The sequence below is a fragment of the Mauremys reevesii genome, linkage group 23, assembly GCF_016161935.1.
Source record: "Mauremys reevesii isolate NIE-2019 linkage group 23, ASM1616193v1, whole genome shotgun sequence".
Classification (NCBI taxonomy): domain Eukaryota; kingdom Metazoa; phylum Chordata; order Testudines; family Geoemydidae; genus Mauremys; species Mauremys reevesii.
Window position 1 is genome coordinate 19,189,545 of NC_052645.1, and position 27,078 is coordinate 19,216,622.

The 27,078-nt window shown below is 44.1% G+C and overlaps 2 protein-coding genes across 2 annotated transcripts in view; one reads left to right on the plus strand and one right to left on the minus strand.

The window, feature by feature from the left end:
• The window catches only part of CSMD2 (CUB and Sushi multiple domains 2), a 607,094-nt gene that overhangs the window by 535,016 nt on the left and 45,000 nt on the right, over positions 1 to 27,078 (minus strand). The window lies entirely within an intron of this gene.
• On the plus strand, positions 1,494 to 17,620 carry C23H1orf94 (chromosome 23 C1orf94 homolog). Its single transcript, XM_039511299.1, has 6 exons — positions 1,494 to 1,820; positions 8,912 to 9,573; positions 10,817 to 10,986; positions 13,092 to 13,166; positions 15,342 to 15,526; positions 17,288 to 17,620. The coding sequence occupies exons 1-6, from the start codon at positions 1,555 to 1,557 to the stop codon at positions 17,361 to 17,363; spliced, it is 1,434 nt and encodes a 477-aa protein (XP_039367233.1). The 5' UTR covers positions 1,494 to 1,554; the 3' UTR covers positions 17,364 to 17,620.

Below are 27,078 nucleotides of genomic sequence, written 5' to 3' on the forward strand. Positions count from 1 at the left end.
CAGCATTTAGCTGGGCATAAAGTATTAGCCAACAGCCGCATACATAGAATAATCTCTCTGATTATACAGAAGCTGCAGGCACTGTGGCTTTGCATACGTATTATAGAAAAGTCCACTTTTTATATTAGGTTACACATGGAGCGGAGATTTCAAAGGAAGATACAACAGCTGCAGTCATAAAAAAATCTGCAGGTGCAACACTTGTGCGTAGATGTGCAAAGGCACTTGTACATGTAAGAATTTGACTTGCCTGCCTGCCTCCCCTCCCTCCCTTTTTTTGCACACTCAGACACATGGTGCACACACAGACGTAGGGGCTTTGGACTCACAACTGTCAAATCATTTTTTGCAGATATAACCAGTGCTTCTGAAGTCTGGCCTGTGCTGGCTTCCTTCTTCCCATTCAGATTCCACTGCTCTCCCCAAACCGAAATGTGTTTTAACCATAGCTAATAAACCTGTCCACAGGTACAACCGCATTTAATAATTCCCACACCTCATGGCCTTAAATATCAGCAGGAACAGACAGGGCTTGGGAGCAATAAGAATCTTCATTAGCGGTATCAGTATTAAGGATTGTCTCCCGTCAGGCTGTAGCCACTATCTGCACTGGGAAGCACACTCCCAGCTGCAGTTGAGTAGATATACCCTCATGGGTGGCAATCACAAGGTTGGGCCAGCAAAAGGCAGTGGTGACATACACAAGTCAGCTCGCGGCAATAGGAATTGCTGGATCAGATCGTGCTGTATAGCCCAGCATCCCGCATCAGTTAGTGGCTAGTGCCCAATGCTTCAAAGGAAACATTAAGAGAGGAAAAAAAAAAGTTCCCAAAGCAAAAATCCCATATCCAGACACCCCCAAATGTTGGCAAATTCTGAAACTTTGTTTCTTGGGCCCATCTGCAGAACAAGAGAAGACCTGGCTAGCTGAGTGCCTGTTCCTTGGATTGGAGACACAGAGGCAAACAGCAGCACAAGAGATCCATATCTCCCTGCTCTCAGTCCCACATATGCATACCCTCTCCCTCTCCCAAACAGGTCCTCCCATCTCTTTGCTTCAGTTTATTTCTGTGAGAGAAGGATAAGGAGGGGACCTGATATGGGGTAGGAGAAGGGACACACCGCTGAGGGGAGGCCCCTCACTGTCAGTGGAGACACCTTGGGGGTAACTCCTTCTATGCATCAGGGGTATATCCAATATAAAGAACAGATGAAGGAAGGGGCAGGGGGAGAGGTTAATATATGGACCTGAGAATACATGGAGTCTGGAAGTGGTGGCAATTACATGGAGACTGGCCCCAGAGGCTACTCTCAGCTTTGCTGGGGTGGGGAGAAATGTGGCTCCTTCTTCCACTTCCTCCTTTGGGTGGTGCTGGCATCCCTACAGCTGTTTCCGCTTGTTGTCCTTCATACCAGTTGCCGGGCCCCAGGGGTTCTATGGTTACCAAGTTACCATGGTTTGTTGCTCTTCATTCCATTCTGTACCCACAAAACTCCCCCTTTTTTTTTAAACCAAGGTTGTCTTTTGCTTCCTGGGTGGGAAGAGATTGAAAGATGCTCACAGGTGGTAGTGGGCTCCAGGATCCAACGATAAGCCCCAAGGGCCCATTTCCTCTAGGACCTTTCCCAAGACACATCTGGATCCACCACAACACCCCTCAAGACAGCTTGGACAAAGCCTGTCACGAGATCTGGAAACGCGTTCAAGGTCTTTCTGAAGAGCTCCAGCCTAGGTCAACATCCCCAGTCCTGCAGCCTACCTGTCACCCACTTTTATCATCAGAACCCCTCAGAGGAGAAGGCAGCAACTTCCTAAAAGAGTGAGTGTTCTCAAAATGTCAGAGAGGAGATCACTGACCAACTCCAAGTGGAAATTCACCCCCATCCCTCTTATACGCCCTTTCTTCTCTATAGTAGCTATGGGAACGTGTGTACAAACAGACTAGGTAAGCTCTCAGACTGGCTGAGATAAGACACCGTGGTTGTTTATTTTCACAGCACCAACCCAGAGAGCAAAATGATCTCCTTTCCCTCCGCACATTCATTTTCCTATGCAAAATGCCCTGTGATGCCTAGCCACATCTGTAATTCTGAAGCACAGTAAGCAGCTGCCGCATTCAGTTCCCCACAGCAGCTTGTTTTTTTTAAAAAAGATCAAAATATTTACAGTAAGAAGCAAAAGAAGCCTTCAAAAGAGCAAAGCATAAAATTAAAATGTTATACTGTAAACAGCTGATCTTTACAAAGGAAAGCTGAATTTGGCAGAGAACTTTTTTCTGCCAAGTCTCTCTCCATGGGGTAAGTCATAGGAAGGGAAGAAGGTACAATTTTCAAATTTAAGAGGGAGGTATTTATAGAATTCTCCTGAAGCAGGGCAGGAGGGAAACCAAAAAAAATTAAAATTTGCAAACCCAGCAATTAATTAGCAGAGGTTGGCAACTTCCCTGGTCTTAAAGCAAAAATGCAATACAGCAGTCAGGGTTGCACAGACTGGGTCCAGCCTGCTTTGATGCAGTAAATAAATAACATTAGAGCTCAAACTGCTTTATGAAAGGTGAGTTAGTATCATTTCTCCCTTTATACAGAGGGGGAAACAAACTGAAGGGAAGGGATTTAACCAAGGTCATATAGTGAATCGGTGATATGTATCCAGGAATAGAACCCAGGAGTCCTGACTCCAAATCCAGTGCCCCATCAATGCTAAGTGTACTATAATCTTGAAGGTAGACTCTAGAAGTCATGAAGAGTCAATCAGGCTCATTTCTCCTCTCGCATCCATGTGGATCTGGAGTCACTCCATTGAAGTCAGTCTCCAGTGCACAGCTGGGGTAAGAGAAAGGAGAATGCAGGCCCAAGCGTCTTTATGAACCAGACGCTCATCACACCAGTTAATGCACTAGTGGAAGGCACTCAGATATTATGGTGAGAACGGCTGCACAAGAGCCTGTGTAGAAGAGAATTAAACTACTACTAACAATCTGAATTTTAAGTCCTCCCCTATTTTAATAAATGAAATTGACCCTTAAAGCACCATAATTTTTGTTTATTAGCAGTGAATTTAGTTGGCTCTGCAAGGGCAACCAGCCTAACATTATCCCTTGCCAATGTGCCTCATAACTGCCCTGAAACTCTCCCTAGGTATGGGGAGAGACTAGAGTGTAGTTCCATACTCTCCTCTTTCCTTTGCATCTGTGCTGCGCAACCGTCCACAAGAGCGCCAGAGCTGTGGTGGATCTTCTGAGGGGGATACCTGAAGAAACAGAAACTGGACTGAGACCCATCAAACTCATTCTTCATGCAATGAGAGAGGCAGCGAGGTCCAGTGGACAGGGCATGCTAAGCCTAGGAATCAGGAGACCAGGGTTTTACTGGCACCTCTACCACGGAGCTGCTGGGTGACCGTGGGCAAGTCACCTCTCCCGTTCCCTCACAGACTTTGTCTTGACTGTTTAGGGCAGGGGCTGTCTCTCACTTTCTGTCTATAAGGCTCCTAGTGCTAAGCAGCCCTGATCTTGGTCCCTATACAAGTAATAACTGAACTGCCTTCAAATCGGTTTTGGTTACTATTGACAAAATGCCAAGACCTGCTTTGCTCTACTCATTTGAGTAATCTCTCTGAAACCAACGCTGCTGCTCAGATGAGGACAGTGAGCAGAATTCTAATCTGGGCCATATTTTTACCATTGATTCTGGATGTCCAAGTGTCCTTATCCAACTGCCAGGAAGAGATTTTATAAAAACCTCACAGTCTATGCTGATGGCCAGTGAAGGTCCATGTGTTACCTGATTTGTCATCTGCAACAACACTGGGGCCAAGATTAGTCCTAGTGACCTTGCTTGATTTAGCAAACTTTAATTATTTTAAAATATTGACTTATGCAAATCACAGCTAAGTTCATTTTAAATGCATCTGGAATCTTTTGAACAAACAGTTTCACCTTCCTGGCTTTGTTACTGGAATAATTTAGACATAGGAGGATGACAAGTCACTGGAAACATCCAGAGCTTCTGTTATGTTTTATTCCATATTGTGACCACACCTAGTAGACCCAATTGAGGTCAGGGCCCCATTTTGCTGGGTGTTTTCACACGTCTAGTAACAGGCAGTTCACTACCTTGACGAGTTTACAATCTAAACACATGAGGTAGACAGAAAGGATGGTTCAGTGATTAAGGCCCTAGTTTAGGACTTGGGCAACCTGGTTTCAAGTCCCTTCTCTGCCACAGACTTCCTGCCTGCCCTTGGGCAAATCACTTAGATCCAGATCCTCAGTCCTTGGGCCTGAATATCTTTGAGGATCTGGGCCTTCCCAATGTCCTTATGCTTCAGTTCCCCATCTGTAAACCAAGGATAACAGCACTGCCCTGCCTCACAGGGGCGTTGTGAGAATATGTACATTACAAGATTGCAAGGCGCTCAGACACTGTGGTGATAGGTGCCAGTCGAGTACAACAAAAGGAAAAACAAAAGGTGATCCCATTTTACAGATGCTACATGAGAACTTACAACGATATTGCAGCAAAGAATTTGCATTGTATCCATGCCCCCCTTATTATTCTTTGTACTACCTTAGCACTTTGAGGGCCGGCTGAAATCAGGGCCCTACTGTGCTGGGTGCTGCACAGACACACAGTAAGAGACAATCCCTTAGAATCTCAACAGACAAGTCCTCCTAGTGGCAGAGCAGGCCTCCTGACTTCCCCACTTTTAAAATCAGGCTGTAAAACTTTCCTTCGGTGTTTGCATTAGTTTGGGTCTGAGAACTGATGTGCCATATGAAGGCTGCTTGAAATAGTTCTAAGGAAGGGGAAGTTTTATTTGGAAGCAGTGATACTGATAAACCATCACAGAGATCAACACGGATTTGTAGATTTTAATGTCAGTTGGGACTGTTATGATCATCTCATCTGACCTCCTGAAATTCACTGGCCAGAGAATTTCACCAAGCAAGTCTCACCATCTCTGCATCAAGCTCCATAAGTTCTGGGAGAACTGGAGCAATGCTTCTCAAACTGGGGTCACCACTTGTGTAGGGAAAGCCCCTGGCAGGCCGGGCCAGTTTGTTTACCTGCCCTATCAGCAGGTCCAGCTGATCATGACTCCTACTGGCTGCGGTTCGTCGCTGCAGACCAATGGGGGCTGCGGGAAGCGGCGGCCAGTAAGTCCCTCGGCCCACGCCGCTTCCAGCAGCTCCCATTGCCCTGGAGCAGCGAATCGCGGCCAGTGGGAGCCATGATTGGCCAGACCTGTGGATGCAGCAGGTAAACAAACTGGCATGGCCTGCCAGGGGCTTTCCCTACACAAGCAGCGACCCCAGTTTGAGAAACGCTGAACTGGAGCATTTTTTAGACCACTATAATCTTGTTTAAAGGCGTCAAATGGTGTAGAATCCACCACACCCTTACGTAAACTGTTCACCTGGTCAACTCCTCTCACTGTTAAAAATATGAAGCTTATTTCTAGTCTGAAGCCATCTCTCAGCAGCTTGTTCCCACAGGCATTTGTTATGCCTGTGTCTGCTATAATAAAGAGGGCCCCTGCTATCAGAAATCTCCCCCCCCTACATAGGTACTTACAGACTACGATCGAATCACCTCTTAACCTTCTCTTGGAGAAACTAGATACAGCAAGGGACTAAAGAAGTTCAGCGCAAGGCAGGATTTCCAGACCCTGAATCATATTTGTAGCTCTTAATCCTTTCTAATTTGTTGACATCCTTTCTGAAGTGTTGACACCAGAACTGGCCCCAGTATTCCAGTCTCACTAAGATACATACAGAATGGTTTGAACACCTGCCTACTTCTACTCCTTATTCCCCTGCTAATACACCCAAGGAACCCATCTGCTTTCTTCTCCCAGTGCGATGCACTAGAGCTCAGGCTCAGCTGGTTCTCGACCATGACCCTTAAATGCGTTTCTGAGTCACTGCTTCCCAAAATATACCTTCCCCATCCTAGTAAGTGTGACTTGCATTCTTGGTTCCTTGAATGTACAACCTTACATTTAACAGTACAAAGCACAGGTTTGAGTGAGCCCATTGTTTACCACGTCACCAGTTTGTGTGTCATCAGCAAACTGTACCAGCAAGGATTCCATGTTAAGTATTTTTTTCCCCCTTTATGTGGATATGAATTGCCTTGAACAGCCTCATCACCAGCAGACCTTTACTCCTCTTTCCTAAATTTACTTTCCTTCCTGAGATTTGGCTTCCTGTCTTTATCAAAGACTCTCCAGGACATTGTAGCACCTAGATTCTGAAAAAGCCTCAGGTTGGAAATCTCTGATGGCCCCATTTGTGATGATGATTGCACCAGCTGACCCTTCCCTATTCTCCCAACGCATTCTGGGAAAACTGGATTGACCACAAGACTGGATGTGATATGGGTACTTGACACACCAAACCCTTATAGAGATGCTTACCTTTACTCACATGAGTAGCCCCACTGAAATCAATGGCTCTACTCACATCAGTAAAATCACATGTGTATACGATTGCAGGATCAGGGCCCTAATATGCACTGCAAAGGTAGCTTTGAACTGGAATGGAAGTCAGAGGTGGGGAGGAAGGTTATACCTTTTTTAAATATTAAAACAGGCTGCAATTCACCACCTCCCAAACTGCCCCCACCCAAAACCCCAAAAAACTAAGCAGCTGAAGTTTCTTGGTTATTTTATTTTAGGAAGAGACGAGCCAGGCAGTTTAAAAACTCTATTACACAGTGAGTCCATAATCAGACATAATTAGGTGAATTTATAATTGATGATTAAAAAGTTTAGCAAGCTATTTATATGTACACGTTTATAACCCTGGCCATCCTGTCCCCCAAACCAATAAGGATAACCAGTTTATGCATTAAGTTACTAATCACATTTGGAAATAAGTGAGCAAACTGGGTCCCTCATCACACAAGTAATCAACAGAAGGCAGGAGTATTGTGAGCAGGCAACCACACCGGAAATATCCATTATTAAAAAGTTCTTGAAAAGAAACCAATTTCTGACCATGAACATGCCCATTTCACCACTGTCCTGCACTTTATGCCATCAATAGATCGCAAGCTCTGTGGGACAGGGACTGTCTTTTTGTCCTGTGTTTGTACAGCTCCTAGCACTTCGGGGTCCTGGCCCACAACTGGGGCTTCTAGGTGCTGCCACAAAAACAAATAGTAACACAGCACACTAGGGCAGAATGGGTGTAAAACATTATCATTGTGATTCAGGAGCATTTCACACTTGCGTTTGCACTGGTGTGAGTGGCTGCTGAAGATTCAGGGCAATGGTGAATCGGGCCCAATAGATTTTAAAATTATCTTTAAATTGAGTGATTCATGCCGTCATCCAGTCCCACCATCTGGCAGTCAGAGGCTTAGCGATACCCAAAGCATAGGGTTGCATCCCTGACCATCTTGGCAAATAGCCATCAATGGACTTGTCCATCAACTTGTTGAAATCACATGGAACTCATTCTAGGACTGGGATCTTTGATTGCAACTGGAGTTGTGAGTCTAAGCACCTCTGGCGACCAGACCATTTTTAGGTCAAGAGCTTTGTGCACCCAGCGTGTGCAATTTGGATAAAGAACTTGAGTGTTTAGAGCGAGAGATTTGTATTGCACGTGGTAGGCGATTGTGTATTCCCATTAGACGTTAAATTCAGGGCTCTGTTCTCAGAACATCGGCTTGACTCTTACATTGAAGCCAATCTCGTTGCAAGCCGCACTAAAAGTCCACACTCAACTGTGCCTTCACTGACCTCTAACCTACTCACAAGGCTTCCAGTAAACATTTGTGCTACCATTAGTTTGACTCCCTCTGCAAAGGAGCTAGTCAATATGTACTGGTCCCCGAAATGGCCAAAGGTAGGGAAAGACAGTCTAGTGTAGTGGTCCCCAACCTTTTCGTCTGGCGCCCATGAGGGCGGTGGAGCACCCGCCGAAATGCCGCCGAATTTCGGTGGCATTTCGGCAGTGACGCCTCTTGATGACGTCACTTGTCGGCGGCAAGCGGTGTCATCAAGAGGCGTCGCCGCCAAAATGCCACCGAAATTCGGCGGCATTTCGGCAGATCCTCCACCGCCGGCCAGGACGTGGGCGCATTTAGATGATCCCGCGGGCGCCACATTGGGGACCCCTGGTCTAGTGGATAACAGGCTACTGGACCCACTGGGAGATATCTCACCCATCTTGTCTCTCTGGAATTCTAGAGACATTATTATTACTAGCTGACGGTCTGTGATGCAACATGGGCATAATCCATAAACTGTGTAAAAAAAGCCAAATATGGCTGAGAACTTAAACTGGATGGTAACAGAGTGCCAGTCCCAGTGATGATTGAGCCTGGTTATGTTCATAACTTAATTTACCTGTGCCTCAGTTTCCCCATCTGTGACGTGGAGAGAATTCAGCCCGATCTCACAAGGGTGTTGGAAGGATAAAAATTCACTAGCGATTATGAAGTGTTCTGAAACTATAGCGATGAGGGCCATTTAAGTACAGTTACACAATGTAGGCTTTATCTATACTAGGGCTTTGTGGAGGCCCCTCCCCCAAATTGTGATGATTTCAAATTTCAGTTAAAAAGTGGGTGGGGGCAGCAATTCTCTCTCCCCATTTTTCAACTGATTGTCACCCACTGCTAAGGCCAGGTCAACTGATGCTGAACTCAATATTGGCTGCAAGCATATTGGGCTTGGCAAGTAATTCATATGCCCCTATTGTCAACAGTAAGTCATTTTCCTAGTGTAGACAAGGCTTGGATTTCATTATGTAGCAGAAATATATTTCTAGCCCCAGAATTTACTTTAAGCACATCTCATAATAATTCTTTGTGCTCCCACGTTCTTCATCCAAGTTGTCTGCAGTTATCCTGTTGAATGTACATTAAGTGTGTTCGATTTCTCTCTTTCATGTAGATCGTTGGAACAGAACTGTGTCAAAGATGAGATTTCCCTTCTGGTGGAACAGGAGTACCTGAGCCTTACCCAGGAGAGCATTAGCGAGACAGAAACGCAAGGTTTAGAAGGAAGCAAAGAAACTGCCTCTACTTTAAATCAGACTTCATCAAACAACAGCCTTTTCCTGCTTTCCGATAGGGACCAGTTGCTAGATGAAACAGAAGCAGTAGAAAGCATGTACCGCGCAATGATGGGAAGCAAAGAAAGGGAGATGAAACTCAGATCTCTCTGTGATGCTCAGCTTTCTACAAAATCCACCATCGCTGGGATTCTACGTCCTTCAAAATGCACCTTCAAGAATGCTAGAGGGGTGGACAATGGTAACCCAGTGGCTTCTAACAAAGAGACCAGTAAGTCACTGGTGCCGTGTCCATTGAAACGCATAGAAGCTGCCAAAGCGCCAGATAACCAGATGGTGGTGGAGGAAACCAGACTGACCAAGGACTACCTACAAAGTAACATGTTCAATTCCCCCACCCCTAAGGAGAGCGCAGTGGTGCCTCCGCCTTCCACGGCAGCAGAAAGCCGAACCACGGGGCCAAAGAAGCAGCTCCCGGTGTTTGCCAAGATCTGCTCAAAAACTGATCCCGACTCAGTTCCCGAGGGACTTCAGAACACAGGTACAGGGTGCTTGGAAGCATAATTTGGGAATGATTGGCAGGGGGGAATAAAGTAAAGCAAGAGATGTTTAAAATGCAGCTGACATCGAATGGGAAGGGACCTTCTGGGTTGGGTCCAGTCCCCTGTGATTGCAGGCAGCCATAGACGACAAGTATGGTATTCACTGCTATATACAGAGATGTCATTTCATCGGGGACAAACAATTTGGTTCTTAACCTTTTCCATAGTGGGATCCTCAGTTCCAACCAGGACCAACTCCCAGCATCCTCCCTGTCATCCAGCTGGGATCTATGCAACACCCTTCTCCCACTTAACAAGATGGGAGGTGACCTCAATATTGAGATCCCACGGACTGGCGGATATGACTGGTAGCTTTTTAAAGAAGCCAACTTGAAAGTCTGTATGGAACTGTCTTACTATCTGCTGCACTTGATACCAGCCGGGTCAGAAATAAATCTTGCACATATCTCTTTTCTTGTATTAGCAAGGGTACCATTTTTGTGGTAGGCTAACCTGAGATGATCAAGGTTACGGGATAAATACTGACAGAGCTTGATTCACTGCCAAGTGAAAACAATAGGACTTCTCCCATTGACTGCAATGGGCATTGATTCGGTTCAGAACGCATTATCTCACATTTTATGAAGGCAGAGTTAGCCCCTATAGCCCAAGATTTTCCAGAATTAACCTAAGTATTTTAGGGGCCATATTTTGTTCGAGGCCCAATTTGAGACACTTTACAGAGGCCAGAAAGTACTGAGCAACCGTCCTCGGAAACTCCCCATCAGACGTCTCAGGATGAGCACTCAACATCAGTAATCCATTTTGAAAATCTTGGTCTAGTGCATTGCAACCCAGAGATGCTATAAAATGAATGCAAACTAAAAGCGAGTCAGTTCCCCCCCTAACATTAAAGAGGTTTTGAATGAGGTGAAAGGGTCTTGTTCCAGTCTTATTCTAGCTGAACCATTTCATTCATCCTTATCACTCAGACAGTTGCATTTAATTCCAAGTCCCGTAGGGACTGGATGGACAGGTCCTACTAATCAGAGAATTTAAAGTGCTAATTGTTAAATTTGGGTCTCAAAACTGAAAGATTGTAGCCAGTGGAAGTAGCTGAGATCTTAAGCAAATGTTGTTTGTGGGCAAAGCACACGCTTTTAAGTTCGGCTGATCCACCAGAGCAAAGAAAAGCCCAGCATGTCTGTTTAATAACATGTTTAATCATCTTTTGTTTTACAGTAACTACGGCAGCATTGGATAAGAACAACCTCAAATACAACGGGAATGTTTTCACCCCGCGTTTTGCTACCACTTCAACGACTACCTCCTTAAACCAGCCAGTGTGGCTCAGTCTGAACTATCCTCCACCCCCGATCTATCCAAACCATTCAAACTTTCCACAGTTCCAGGTAATAGGACAATAAGCATGCAGGGTTCTTGTCTGGCATTGTCAGAGCTAAGCCTGGCAAGCCTGTGGTTGCAGCCACCACTGCTTCTAAATCTACTTTTTGCTTTGTACCGTTGGAAGGATCTGAAAGGAACTGGACTGCTATCCAACTCAGCGCTTTGGGGGGAAAAAAAGGTAGATAACTTTGGGTGGCAAACAAAACAAAGAACAAGTAGTTCAGTGCATTGGTGGTGTTCATGCTTCACTGGAAGAGTGCTGAATTTATGAGACATAGTGAATTATGACTGACTGTGCTTTGTACCCGTTTTCATTCCTAGGTTAGCACCAGTTTACAGTTTTCATTTGCTAGGATCCTCAAATGGATTTTTGATACTATCGCCGTGTTTACAGATGAAGATGCCAAAACTAGGGTTGCCCGTACAACCTTAATATAGTCTCAAGTTGCAGTGGGGGAGGTCTAGGTTGGATATTAGAAAACACTATTTCACTAGGAGGGTGGAGAAGCACTGGAATGGGTTACCTAGGGAGGTGGTGGAATCTCCTTCCTTAAAGGTTTTTAAGGCCTGGCTTGACAAAGCCCTGGCTGGGATGATTTAGTTGGGTTTGGTCCTGCTTTGAGCCGGGGGTTGGACTAGATGACCTTTGAGGTCTCTTCCAACACTAATATTCTATGATTCTCCTTGTGTATATACATGATGATACAGTCTTTAATTCCATGATGACTGACTATTTTTTTCACATGATCCCGACCTCATTCAGTGCACAGAATGGATGATGCTCACTCAATAAGCAGCTAATCAATATTTTGTTTTCTCCTTATTTTGTGCATGGCCCCAGGCCTTATTTACTGCACACTATTACAGCCCACATCTGAAGATGAAAATATTAATTTCCTCATGGGCTTTTCTATTGTGCTCATCATAATTATATTATCTAGGGGCCACACAAACATGAATGAATTTATTTTCACAATATCCCTATAAGATATGGGAGGGGTTATGATGGGAAACTGAGGCACAGAAATAAAGGTCAAAAGTATCCATTAATTTTGGGTGCCCAATTTGAGACCTCCAAGATCTGATATTTCCGAGTATGTAGAACTAAACAGCACTTCAAAGCACAGCTCCCATTGACTTTAATCAGCACGTCTACAAGTCAAACACCAGGCTCTCAAGTCAGGCACTCAGAAAATGAGGAATACCCAATTGGTGACCCCCTCTGAAAACTTTGGCTTAAGTGACTTGACTAGCATCACATAGGAATGCTGTGGAGAGGCAAGGATGGAATCCATTTTTCCAGAGTTGGTATTTAACTACCTTAACCATGACACCCTCCTTTCTCTTCCTGAAATTCCCTGCCTCGTTCAATACATATGTGCAATATTTTGATTTAGCCGTACCAACATTTTCTGGTGAGGGGAAAAATGTTCCACCAGAAAAAAATTCATCAGTTTTGTTCTTCTCCTTTCACTTTTAACACATGGAATATTTTCTTCAGTCATGTCCCACCTTCCACCAATCTTACCTCTGCATTTTTCTTATCCCCAGCTCACTCGGTTAGATTTAACTCTAGATACCACCCTAGCCCCATGGCAGAGTCTTATCATCCCTCTGGCCTGTTCACACTGGCTCACCCTATCCAATTCCAATGAGATTTGAACACCGAACTCCCTTAAAACTCTTGGAAAATCCCATCCTTAAGACTAAGTTCTTTGACTGGCCTCAACTCAGCCTATCATTTTGTGGGTGCACTTTTGCACTCTGTAATCAACTACAGTTGTATTTAATAGGCATTTGTCAGCTGCTTGATACGTTCAATGACAAGTTACTGATCATCTGCATGCATAATTAATCCTTCTCTCATTGAGGCCAACGGGAAGTTGGAAGGAGAGCGCAGAACCTACCACAGAGAGCTGTAATGTAGAGAAGAAAGCTAGACTTGTGGAGTCAGAGAGGAGAATCTTGGCCAAAGATATTAACTAAATTCAGCTGACCTCCGCTCCCTTGAACAAATAACATGCCCTTGAAAAGACAAAGGAACATATTGCAGAATAAAAATAAAACCTAGTCAGGCTGTTTTAAAGTCATGTCTTTTGTATTTTACCAGGGCTTGTATCAGCAGAGAGCACGGATCCCGTACCAGCAGACTTTACACCCTCCCCTAGGATGCTATTCGAGACAGGTGTGTCTAAATGGTTATAAATATGCTTTCATTTGCAGAACACAGATGCTAAGCATAGAAAATTAGACAGAGCTGTTTGTCATGGGGCATAACAGACATTGGTAGCTTTGCAAAATACGATTTGTGGGCCAGATCCTCAGATGGTGTAAATCAGCATAGGTCTATGCAGTTACATCAGTTTAGATTAGCTGAGGGCCTGGCCCCAAACCTCTAACCAAAATATCCAATTGTATATGCTCCATTTAGTGTTAACTTAGGACAGTCTTTTTTCTCTTTGTAAAGAATGGTACAATCAGCATCATGAAATGGTGCATTTCTATTACGTGTTAATGTATGAGTGAGGATGAGCTGCAGCGAGATAAGCTATGACAGTAAGAGGCACCACAGAGAGCTGGAGAGGCTTGGATGTCACCAGGAGAGCCTCAACAGAGCTGATCTCGTGCATGTCACTGCAGTGCTTCTGGTCAGATCCAAATTGGTTTCTCAAGTTGGGGCAGGGGAGCTAAAACATTAATTAGGGAAAGGCCATCCCTTTGAAAGGGCAGCAGCCCCGGAGAATTTTGCAGTGTCCTGCAACACCCACAGTATTATCCCAGGGTGATGGAGAGGAAAGAGTATAACCATATTCTACAGAAATGTTACCAGATGGTGTAGCAGTGATCTAGTGGATAGGGCCCTGGCCTTGACAGCAGGAGACCTGGGTTCTCATCCCAACTCTGCTCTGTGACCTTGGATAAATTTTCCTGTGTCCCCTTCACCTGTCTTGTCTATTTACATTGCAAGTTCTCTGGCCAAGGACCGTCTTTTCCTCAGTAACTGCACAGCATCTACCATAAGCGGACCCCGATTTCAGTTGGGGCAGTAAAACTGCTAATAAATAACAATATAGATGGCACAGAAGGTGGTTTGGGGGTGGCCAGGAGTCAGGACTACATGGCTCCAATAGCCTAAATTCTCATCTACATATCGGGGGGGGGGGGGGCGTCCATGGTCATCATTGCAGCTAAGGCCTATGGAGCGGCTATCTCCCTGTTCCACGTGCTGGCTCTGCTATAGGTGAGGAAAACAGGATGCTGTGTCCCATGCTGCATAGACTCCCCTGCCAAGCTAATGGAACTCAGGGGGTTGCCCAAGAGATAGTTTACTTTTCAGCCAACACACTTCTGTCCTAGACAGTCTGTACCATGCTTTGACTCTGTTTGCTTCTTCCATCTTTTCCTTCCGAAGAACTGACACGACTTTAAAAAAAGGAGGTTGGGACTTTTGTTTGAAAAGGAACCGAGTCACCAAGTTGTGGGCCTCTCTCTGGGTAAACATGAGCTGGGTCTCTTGTAGCCAGTAAATTAGTTAATCCCTTCTGGGCATTCTCTCCAAGATAAGGAGGCTTCTATAGCAAGATGCAACGCACACAGCACTCAGACACGTCAGCTTTTTCCTCTTCCGTTTCTGTTCTATAGGAGGGTGGGGTGAAGGGGAAACCCCATCGGATCAAAATTTAAGAGCTAGGCATACCACATAGACATCACTGCAACTCTCTCGCCAAATGGAGACATGGCTGAGAAGCACGTTTATTATGCTGAATGCAACTGAATCAGATCTGAATGACACCAACATTTCTTTGTACAATGAACAATAGCAAGTAGAATGAGGAGCCCTTGTCAGCTTTGATATCCTTGACATGTTTTGTGTCATTTACAAGGCTTCTGTAGGAATGGATGCAAAAATACCTGTTGTAGTTGCAGCTGATTGTCATAATGTCTTAAGCGTTCCGAGAACTAGATTTTGGGAGGTGCTGAGTACACTTTCAATCCCTTTGAGATCAGTAAGAGTTGAAGGTTTAATTCATCTGATCAAAAATGATGATGAGGCAGGGTAAATATCTATTTTTTCTCCCCAAATGTCCCTGTTTTAGCAAAGTTAAAAAATTCACTGATTTAACAAAATAAATAAATAAAACAAACCAACTCACTCCAACCAGACCCACAGTCACTAAAAAAAGTAGGAGGGGATTTTTGTGCAAAAATGTGATGAATATTTTCCCTTTTTCGTATAATTTTTGAATGACAACATTTGAAATATTTCGTCCATCTCTAGTTCCAATTGGCATCTGCAGATCAGGCTGTAAAAGGTTTTATTTCACCAACTTCTTGCTCTTTGTTTCTTTACCGTCTGTAGGTAACTCCATACAATCCACAGCAGATTTTCCGGTCACCTTACACCCCTTTATTGAACTATATCCCTCTGGTCCAGCCCGGTTATTCATACCAGCAGAGGAACCCCTCCAAACCATCTAGCAGCGTTCGTGATCCACCAGCAATGGCGGGTGATGGGCCGCAGTATCATTTTTCTCATTCATACGGGTACGTCCACATTGATGTGTGGTCTAGTTCTCATAGCACATCATGGGAGGGTTTAAGTGAGTTACAGTAAAAACCACATGGAGCTACTGACTTGAGCTAGTTGGAAAATGGAATTTCCATCCAGCTGGAAATTTGCAACATTTCAACCCATTTTTAATACCCAATCAGAACAAAAAGTCAACATTTTCAATGGAACAGAATTTCCAAAAAAAAACCATCGACCCAGAAACAGAAACGTTTTGTTGAGATAATGTTCAACTGATTTATTACTGTAGGGTTGGAACATTATAATATATTATAGAAAATTTGAGTCCAAACAAATGAAATGAAAGTCAAAACTGAATATTTTACCTGATCTAAAAAAAGTCAAAATAAATTTAATTAATTTATTTGCCATCAAAAACATTGTGAAAGTTGCCATGTTCTTGCAAAGTGTTTCGATTTCAACAAAACTATACTATCCGATGGAAAACTGCTCCCCGTCCCCGACCTTCACTGCATGTTATGAGATGAGCTGTCTTCCAGACACAAAGCCATTCATCTTCAGTCTTAGTTTAAATAAAGGGAAATTCGTAAGAACAAAAATAAAAGAGAGAACAATGTATGTGTGTCTCCTCTGCAACATGCAGCATCAGCCCTGCCTTGCAAAAATGACAGCTGTCCCTGCACACAGGCAGACTTAGAAATGTACAGGGTCACTACTCAGGAAACAAAATGTTAATGGTTACACCACTATATCCATCAAAATAATGATAGAACATTAAAGTGGAGGTGGAAGTTTTTTTGAATTTCTAGGCCATTTTTCAAGTCACGGCAAAATTTTCAATAATCAAATTCAGGATGGGGTGGGAGGAATAGGACAAAATAAGATGAGACTTTTGTGAAAAAGAATTATCCCCCTTTTTCAAGAGTGGGCCAATCTAAATGTTTTGAATTTCCATTTTTTGTTGAATTTATGGAGCCCAGCAAGGGCTAGCAACCCAAGTACGAACCTAAGGTCCCTGGTGGCCTTGTACCAGGGCAGCTGGCCCATGCAGGGGTGCACACCTCTGCATCCTCACTCCTATTGTTATCCTCACTAGCTAGATTAAAGCTAGCAGGGGTAGGGCCGGCTTTAGACCAGTTCCCCCGATTCCCCGGAATCGGGCCCCGTGCCTGCGCCTAAGAGGGCCCCGCACCTTAGGCGCCTTTTTAAATTTTTTTTTACATACCCAGCAGCGGTCCGGGTCTTTGGCGGCAGGGGGTCCTTCACTCGCTCCGGGTCTTCAGCAGCATTTCAGAACCAGGGGTCTGGAGCGAGTGAAGGACCCCCCGCCGCCAAAGTGCTGAAGACCCGAACCGCCGCCGGGTATTCAAATCGGGCCCTGCAGTTCCTAAAGCCGGCCCGGAGCAGGGGTATGTCTACCTGCTACATTTCACCTTAATTTGCTGTATAGACATACCCCTAGACATGATGGTTAAAACGCTGGAAGACCACTTATTTGTAACAACAGTGGGAAAGTTTAGGGGGAAGAGACAACTATCTATACAAGGTCTATGGCTCTTAGGGCTGGATTTGTAAAGGTATTTAGGCATCTAACAATGCAGATGCGATTTTCAAAAGCACCTAGCTGCACCTTTAGGCATCTAAATACCTTTAAAAATCTGGCCCCTCGGCAAGATTTCGAACCTTTTACAAACAACAAGCTCAAAAGGTAAGGGTGGAAAAAAACCTGTGGAGGAAATCATAATGAAACTGGATTTAATTTGAATGTTTTTCAGGTTTAGTTCCACACCTGGTGGATCTGTGAGGACAAACCCATATTTCTCTTCCAGTGGGAGTGGTATAAACTTTTAGATCATCTAACTTTTTGATGCATCGTTTGGAGACCCTGAAGCTTCAGTCACTGTTAGGAATCCGGAGGTCAAATAAGGACTTATTTTGTTTTTCCCATAGTGAAGATTTCTGTCTAGAATGAGCCTACATGACTTATGTGTAAAGAAACAGCTACACAACAATTCATCCGAAAGAGGAGAGTTTTGTTTAGCGGAAGCAAATGAGATTTTTTTTTTTGGTATGATGGAGAGAAATAATAAAAAAAAATGTTTTATTTATGACAGATGCCTGAGCTGCTTAAAATTGAATTTTGCTGTAATAAAGATGGCTGATATAAAAAGGATCATGGCCACACATTTCAGAGGTGATAACTTGAGTCGTGTATTCAAAGTGAGATTAACACAGAGGCATTCAGTAGCTACGGGTCTTGATTCTGTGGGGGAAAATGCTTGTGTCTTGTATCTGGAACCATGATACTGGTCTACATTTTAGCATTAAGGAAGAGGAAACCAGAAAGCCTGTACAAGGAAACTTATTTTACTATGTTCCCTTTATTGAATTCAGAGTTTCAGGCTCTAACATTTGAAAGTGAGCTTTTGCCCTTGCAACGTAGCTCCTGCTTGGGACTATAATATTAAAACAGCCTCAGGGTGGTAGGCAATCTACAGACAGCTATGATGGATGTCTTTCTACCCTAGTTCAACAACAAGCTGTTGGGTTAAATGCAGAAAGGACTGAATGGAATTATATGGCCTGTTATGCTGGAGGTCAGACTCACTAGGTGATCATAATGGTACCTCCTGGCCTTAAAAAAAAAATAAAGTTAATAACGTCTCTGTTGCAAAGAGTTTACAATCTGCAATTGTAAGGTCCTGCAACTGATAATGTAAGTGTCTGTCTATCCACTAACTTCAGTGGGTCTTCACTTAGGGCTTGTCTATATAGGGAGTTATACCGGTATATGGTTAAGTGTGAATACAAACAACTATAGTTGGACTGGTATAGCTCCCCAAGTGAACACTTCCCACTATAAGTGCCCATTTTGATTTAGCTTATGTTGCTTTCAAAGCAGTTTAAGCTAAACCAGAAGAAAGCCACTCTAGTCTAGAATAAGACTGTCTAATTAATTAGTCTAACTATAGCAGATTAATTATACCAGTCTAATTTCCTGGATAGATAAGGCCTTAGATTGTAAACCTTATGGGGCAAGTACCTTCTTTTTGTTCTGTATTTGTACAGCACCCACCCAATGGGGTCTGGTCCATGAGAAAGTCTTCTAGGTGCTTCTGCAATACAAATGGTAAAATAATGGGGCTCTGTGCAGGCACTGTGTTCTGCTGAACGACGAGGGGAAATTGATCCAGCAAGGAAACGGATTATCCGGAACATAACCACAGTGGAATGGGATATCAGATTAAGCCCACACTATGATGGCTGTATAATTCCCAGACAGAGTCTTGCCCCATATTGCAGGTCTATGAGCTGCACATATAGGGAGAGCAATACATTTATTTCAAACAGAAGGAAGTTGATCTCTGCCATCACACATCTGGGACAAGACAGATAAGAACATAAGAACAGCCAGACTGGGTCAGACCAAAGGTCCATCTAGCCCAGTAGCCTGTCTTCTGACAGTGGCCAATGCCAGGTGCCCCAGAGGGAATGAACAGAACAGGGAATCATCAAGTGATCCATCCCCTGTCGCTCCTTCCCAGCTTTGGGCAAACAGAAGCTAGGGACATCATCCCTGCCTATGCGTTTTCAAGACTTGTTCCCTGCAAGGTGGAGAGCACCCTCAACCCATATTAAATTCAACAAGAGTTAAGGGTTTTCAGCCCCTCTCTCAGGGCCTAATCCAAAGCACTTTGGAAGACAATGGAGAGATGCCCAATATCTTCCAAAGTGCTTTGGAGCAGCCCTGAACACCCTTGGTTTAACAGGCTTCGGATCAGGCGCAGAATGCTCAGTATCTGGCCGGAACAAGCTCCAAATACAGACTGCAGTAACTTTGGGGTAGCCCACGCCACAGTGCCGAGTGTGGGAAATAAATTCAAACCTCCCTTCCCTGTACACCACATAACGTGCTCCGTGGGATGTTTTTTTCCCCTGCCATATTTTACAGGCTTCAGATGAGTAAGGCCTAAGTGATTTCAGAGTTGCATCGTCCATATTGGCTACACTTGACATCTCATCTCGCAGCAATCCTTCAGGTGACATTTCAAACATACTATTAACCTACGTTTTCTCTTTCTCCACACTGTGTCAGCATTTTATTTCAGGTTGTACAGATGATTGATTCTACTGAGGACAATTTATGATAAGAAATCCATGCTACGGCGCCAGGGATGGGGGTGTGCCACAAGCCAAACCACAGGCAAGGACTCTACCAGACACTATTAGGCCAACAATTAAGAACCTCCAGTGTTTTTGTGAAGTATCAATGTCCTTCACTATGTGTGGCTGGTGGGTAATGTGACAGCTTGATAATAGAACACAAGCTGAAATATTGTTAAAGGAATGCCAAGGCAGCTGGGGGAAAAAAATATATCAAAGCTGAGGGCCATATGTTGCCCTAAAAACTCTCATTGGTGTCAGTGACAATTCCTATAGCACCTTTCATCCAGAAAGCCTGTATATCGACGTGTAAAGTGCGCCAAGCCTATCTATAGGGATCATTTCACCCACTTTTGGAAGGAACATGACAGCTGTTTAACTAGGCCCATTAACATTATGCAACAGTTTAGGCTAGGAAGGAAGAACCCATTTGATACTTCAAGGGCAATTTAGGGGAGAGGAATGCAGTTATTCCAGTTGGAATTTAGCCAGGACACCAAGGTTACTGCCCTTACCGTACTCTTGAGCAAAATGGCATAGCGTCATTAGTCGCTACAAGTGGGCCAAACTTCTGATTTATCCCTCAACCAATAATCATTTAGTCATCAATAATACAGTATTCAATTTCATGATCACATACTCTTTTTCAACAGCATCCCAGTCTCAGTCAGGGCACAGGATGGACAGTACTCAATTAATGATTCAATCTTTTGTTTTATCCTCATTGTTCAATGTATTTACTGCACAATATTCAAACCCTGCTCTGAAGACAGAATTAATCATTTCCTCGTGGGCTTTTCAATAGCACTATCACTGTAGTACCTGCCTGCTTAACAAACATTCATGAATTTATCTTCATAAAGCCTCTTTATGCTGAGGGGGTGGAATTATCTCTGTTTTACAGATGGGGACCCACTACTTTTGGGTGCCCAGTCTGCGCTCCCAGGACCTGCTGGGACTTTATATGTTCAAAGCGCACCTCGGATTGACTTCAGCTGCAGATGTGAATGCTCAGATGCAAAGCAAACCCCAGGCTCTCAAGTCAGGCACCCAGGAAATGTTGAACACACAATTAGTGACCAACTCTGAAAAGTTTGCCTGCCCGGCACCACTCTATGGCAGAAGCAGGGATAGAGTCTGATTCTCTAGGCCAGCAATCAGCTGTGCAAACCATGAGATGGCCCTTCCTTTCCCTGCAATCCCTCTGCCACATTCACTACACACCTTCCAACTTCTGGCAACAAATGAGGCAAGGGTCCTACACACACCAGCCTCCTTCACTACACACCCCTGATTCATCCCCAGTGCAGGTCCATTCTGTGCAGTGAATGAGGCGGGATCTCATGGAAAAAAATAGCATATGATCATGTAATTAAAGTCTGTATCATAATCAACTGTACAAGGGAGCTGAATTAGGGTTGTCCAGGCCAAAATGTTTATTAGTTAAAAAAAAAATCCCCAACTAGCTCTATAATGAAATCTCACCACCACATAGAAGTGTTATTACCCCCACTTTGCAGATGGGGAAACTGAGGGTCAATAACTTACCTGTACTGTGCCTCAGTTTCCCAATGGGTAATAGTAGGATAAAAACACAAGCAAGCCTTTGACAAAGCAACAAATAGAATCTAGACCTTTCAAGTCCCAGGGTATTGCTATAACCATTGCGCTATATTTTCTCCCACTTGGTGTTGCAATTTGAAAGGATTATTCCATATATGACAATTAGAGCAATTAAGTTTTGATTACAGGATGGGAATAACTTGGAAAATTCAGGAGATCTGTTCCCATAATAATCAGGTGCTTATATCCAACAGTGGGCAGACAAAAAAATATCATGAGATTTCTAACATTACCTAGTCCCACCCAAGTCAGAATATCCCTCTCATCCATTAGTCTAGCCAAAACCAAGGACTGAAAATATGAGCAAAAAAGTTTAAAATGGAACAAAATAAAAACCAGCCAAACCTTTTTCCAAGCCTGAAAACAGGTTCAGAATTTGGTTCGGTTCTGTCCGAATTCACCCACCCTGAATTACGATACATAGTGCATCCGAAGAAGTGAGCTGTAGCTCACGAAAGCTCATGCTTAAATAAATTTGTTAGTCTTTAAGGTGCCACAAGTACTCCTGTTTTTTTTGCGGATACAGACTAACATGGCTGCTACTCTGAAACGATACATAGTCGGGTTCTTGAGTCTTTCAACCCACTGTGAGGTTTTTCTCCAATATTCCTAACACAATTAATGTAACAAGATGAAAGCATCATCAAGTCCTATTACATTTTTCTTCCTTAGTAAAGGACTGATGACAAACTAGGAATCAGAAGCTATATTGAATTACATTTGCCACAGAAGAGTTCATTAAGTAATAGTATGTAATAAAAATCCTCATCTGTCAACTTGAAGGATAGACTAAGGAGAGACGAAAACTGCAAGTTGTTTTCTACAGCACTCTGTGGCATATAAACATTTAGCTGAGGCATGTGGGCAAAAGGGCACCAGACATGAAGGCTGGTCCAGCGGTTAGAGACTAGGAAATCTGGCTTTATGCCCCTGCTCTGCCACAGACTTCCTGTGTGCCCTTTGCTGAGTCATTTAGGCCCAGATCCTCAAAGGTATTTAGGTGCTTAGCACTAAGATTGTTTCAATGGGACTTAGGTGCCTAAACACCTTTGAGGATCTGGGCCTTTGTCTCTCATTGCCTCAGTTCCCCATCTGTAAAATGGGGGTATTGGCACTGACCTACAGGGTGTAATGAGGATAAATACATTAAAGGCGGAGAGGGGCTCAGAGACTACAGTAATTGGTGCCATACAAGAACCTTTGATGGAGCTAGCAGCCTTTCCTCTTCCAGAGATCAAAGGGCCCTGATTATTACTAATAGTGATGTGCACCTTTCATCCAACAGTCTCACTGCCCAAACAAGAAGTCCCACAGCACCCCCGCAAGGGAGGCAAGTATTCTTGCACCCACTTTTCTGAGCAGGGAAACTGAAATACAGAGATGACATGGGGGCCACAGAGCGAGTGGCAAATCCAGAACCCAGGAGACCCAACACTTGGTGCCCTGCTCTGACAAGCCACATCTTCTCCTTTGCCGAAAGTCCAGCGTTCCCTACGCATCTGACACATTCAGCCCAGGAAGACAGCGATTATTCAAAGCCATGAATCTGGCTGTAGAGTCAAAGTTCAGAGCGTTTAGCCTTAGGATTCTGGGTCAGGGTCCATGAAACCCAGCCCCACAGTAAGATTACATATGCAATCACACAGGCTTTCCTTGCTGGGGAGAAGGGTCCCATTCCCACAGTATTGTTTTGTTTCTCTCTTCCCCTTGCAGTGCCTAAAAACATTGTATAGTCTGAGAAGCGTTCCCTTGTTAAACAAAGGTCTGTTTAATTTACCTTTTTTTGTAATTTACTGTTTGTGGCATAGAGATTTCTTTTTAAGGAGGAATTCTCTAGCCATGCTTTTCCCCCTTAATCCATCATCACGAGGTATTGTTTTTTTATTAACTGCATCAGACTGTGGCCTCACCTCAGTGGTTTACAGAATGTGTAAAAAGAAAAGGGGTAAAATCCTGGCCTTATTAAAGTCAAACGTCATTAACTCCCATTGACTTCAACGAGGTAGGATCTCACCCCATAAGTTGTGATGAGCTGCCAAACTGGCTCCCACAAAACAAGTCCCTCTTTAAAAGAAAACCCCACCCCCATAAAGGCTCCCCCCACCCCTTCCAGTTCCTTCACATCTTTCATGGTCCCTGAGCTATAACCATAGCCAGGTTAGGGAATCTAATTCCAATATCAACATGTCCTAACTATGTTTTTCCAAACAGACCAAATCATGTTTTAATCACATGAAGGCAATCGATCAATCATGCTACAACATTGATCCTTTCCCAGCCACATCAGAACTGGATTCCTGCTCAGTTTTAACTGTAGCATAGACCAGACCTAAAAGCGCGATTCAACTCTGATATTCCACCACCAGCGTCTATACTTCAAACCCCTGGCTGCATTCTTTTTCAACCAAAGACAGCCACTTTCCTAAAGACAGGCTAGTCTCCAAGGAAGGGCTAATAGCATCTCTCCTTAACAGTCATCTTGATCAGTTACTCCCCACTGTCTATTCTTAACACACACTGAAGTTTCAGGAACCTTGGGAAGGTTTATGCAGCTTTTCAAAGGCTGATGTGCAGAGACGGGCCTACAAGCTACTGGAACGTAACAGGCTTGGGGAAAACACTTTGCTTATGTTAGTTATTTGTTTCCTGTACCTCAGCTTGCCTCTCTGCAGAGCTACAGACCACAGTTGAGTCTTTTCGGGACTTCAATTTATCTCTCTCTGTTGTACACAGAGTTAAAACTCAGAGAACAAAAGTGACACTAAATCTCTTTATAAATGTGTAACAGTTTACTTAGAACTCATGGAACAATTGAGCCTGTTGTCAACAACAACATTTTAAAGATAAACCATTCAGGGAGCTTCCCCAAGTTGTTGCACTTCTTATTACCACCGGCCAAAATGCAACATAAACTTTACGCTCTGTTGAAGGTTATGTCTCAAGGTTGCCCCCTTGGGGTAAAGGGAGGCACCTCACTTACCTCAGACATTTCCTGAGCAACTGCAGTGGTGGGGTCTGGCCCTGTGGCATAGCCCTGCATCTGGTCCTCTTCACAAGTCCACCCTCCCCTCTGGGTCGATCTAAAACAATCCGAGCACAACGGAAATGGCCAGACCCCTCCCTCACCCAAAGGAAGGGAAGCAGTCTTTCCACAGGTCTTGGCTCCTGCCATCTAGCCGGGTTTAGGGCCAAAAAATTAGCTCTGGGGACTTCACCAAAAGAAACAAATCAGCCCCTCCCCTTCTCTCCAAAGACTGGAGCTGGCAGTGTGCTCCAGCCATTCCTCAGCAAGTGACCCTGCTCTGGGAGCTCTAGCACTGTTTGCTTCAGGGCACAGCTGGGCTGAGTTCCTCTCATTTAAGGGCCTGCCCCATGCCTGACAAGCCTACAGGTGCATCGGGTGGGGGCTGATTGCGACCACAGAAGTTCTTTAACCCTTTCTTGGCTGGTGTGTGTGGGGCAGGGGAGGTTATCTGCCTCACCACAACGTGTGCATACATAACTCCCTCCCCTTGGGCTCTTCTCTGGGAAGATTTACCCTTCTCAGTCCCTGTGGAATGGTGCCCACACCCTCTGCAGGGCGTGCCAGCTCTTTAAAGTTGGGGAATGACTGCTAGCCCCACCGCCTCCTTCAAACTCCCAGTGAACCTTTGCAACCCCAGTCTGCCATCTCCACAGCCTGAAGCAAATTCTAGTCCTCTTCTTCTCCCGTGGGTGAGGGAACCTGCAGTGTAATCCAACAAAATTCCCAAAGCCCCTGGAACAATCCTTTACAACAGAACCTTCTGGTCCCCATGCTGCTCCCCTATTGAATTCTCCAGTAGCTCCCACTCCCATACTTCCTATTTATAAACTCCTCCCCCTTCTCTTGAGTTCCCATTGGTCAGTAACTCTGAGTCCTGCTTGCTGCTTGCCCACAATGGAAATCACCTAAGTAGCGTCAAACAAATAACGAACATGCCTAGTACTCTCCACATCCAAGTTTTGGATGTTTTTTGCCCATCCAGCAGAGTTTCGCCCTGCCTAGCTCTGCCAAGTCTCCAGGCAGAGTCCTCCAAAACAAAACTAGAAAGTATATCTCCTCTCCAGTTTCCCCCCATTCACGCCACTAAATGCTGTAATACAAGCATGTGGGTTACAGTAGTAAATCCTCCTTTGATTATCTCAAGGTTGGTAAACCTCATTCCAGACAGAAATGCCAGTCTGGATGAGAATGCTAACTCTGCTGTCTGAATCTTCCCTCTCTGTCTCCTTAAAAACATACTCAGGTAATTCTCTGAGGTTACATGACTTCATCCAAGAACCTCTCAAGATTAATGTTCCTCTGAGGTTTTTATCACTTCTAATTCATCACAGACAGAAGACAATTGAAATGGAAACTCTGTAGCTGGAGTTGCAGAAAGACTCTGCCAATATCATCCTGCTGGTAACAGTATAGCATACCGTCACCCCAAAGAACAATTCACCTTTGTTCCAGTCTTGTCCACCACGGCCGCTACTGAGGAGTAAACAGTAGGGCTGGTACCTGCATTGTGTTACAAGAGTTCGATATCAAGGAGTAGATCTGTATATATACATCGTTAATACAATGAGCACTACCTTCTGGCACATATGAGTAAGCATTACTGGTCACATGTCTGTAGGTTCAATAAAATTATTATGCACTGCAAATCACTTCCTGAGTCGAGCTCTTAACAGACCATAGGCCAGTTGCAGCGTTAACAGCTTTGCCCTCAATAACCTTCTCCCCTCTCAAATTTCCCATCATTGCTACCACTGATGCAGTTTCATTTCTAAATATATATCTTCAGAATTTCTCCCCCTCTCTCACCATGCTGTGGTTCTGTTCCTCTAGCCATTGGATGAAATCAGAATTGTTCCACTGTGTTTCATATGCCCTACACTGCTTTTACCTGTTGGTGAGTTTCTGTTAGCTCTTGTGATGGGGGTCCCTGTGGTTTTTTGAGCACCCAGAGGGTCTGAAATCTATCTTTATTTCTTGTGTGTGGGTCAAAGTGGCCATGCTGTGCAGCATGGTGACAACTGAGAAGTCTGAAGTTTCCATAGATTTGTTGCAATGTTACTTTGGTGAGATAACCATCTATACCAGTTGGTCTCCTCACCTTTTAATGACATGTAGTTGCCCTGAATGGATCATGTAACCACCACTGCAGATTTTGCAAAGTCAATGGTCAACCCCTGTATCCAAAGCAAACTTTGTTTAAATTAGTTTGCATAGCTCCCAAATCCCTTACAATTAAGAGAATATGGAGGGAGGGAGGGAGGGATTGACTGAATGGCTATTAATCAAAGGATGGGTTTTATTCTCGTGATGTCATAAAGTGCAGTAGCAGAGCTCAAGCAGTTTATTAAATTACTGTAATGCCAAGAAAAATAGATAGCTTTAATAACACATTTCTGCCTATCTGTTATATTTGTATATGTAGCTAAGAGGGGAAAATTAAAAGGTTCCCTACTGTATAAAAATGCAATTTAAAAAAATAAAATAAAACAGACTCATTGTCACTGATGCAGAATAAGGTTATGCCAGGCCAAAAAGTTTATACTGTTGTTGACATTAGATGCTACTGCAATGGGTGGAGAAAAATCTAAGATAAAAGCTTTTCTCTGTGTATCTAAAAGCATGAACCTCTATGCTTTGATCTAAAAGCTCAAGTCCATTAATTTGGAGACAGTAGCAGACTCACAGATGTATTACATGGTCTACCCACTAGAAGGAGACAAAAAGACACTTGGCGTGTTTCGTTAATATCAGACA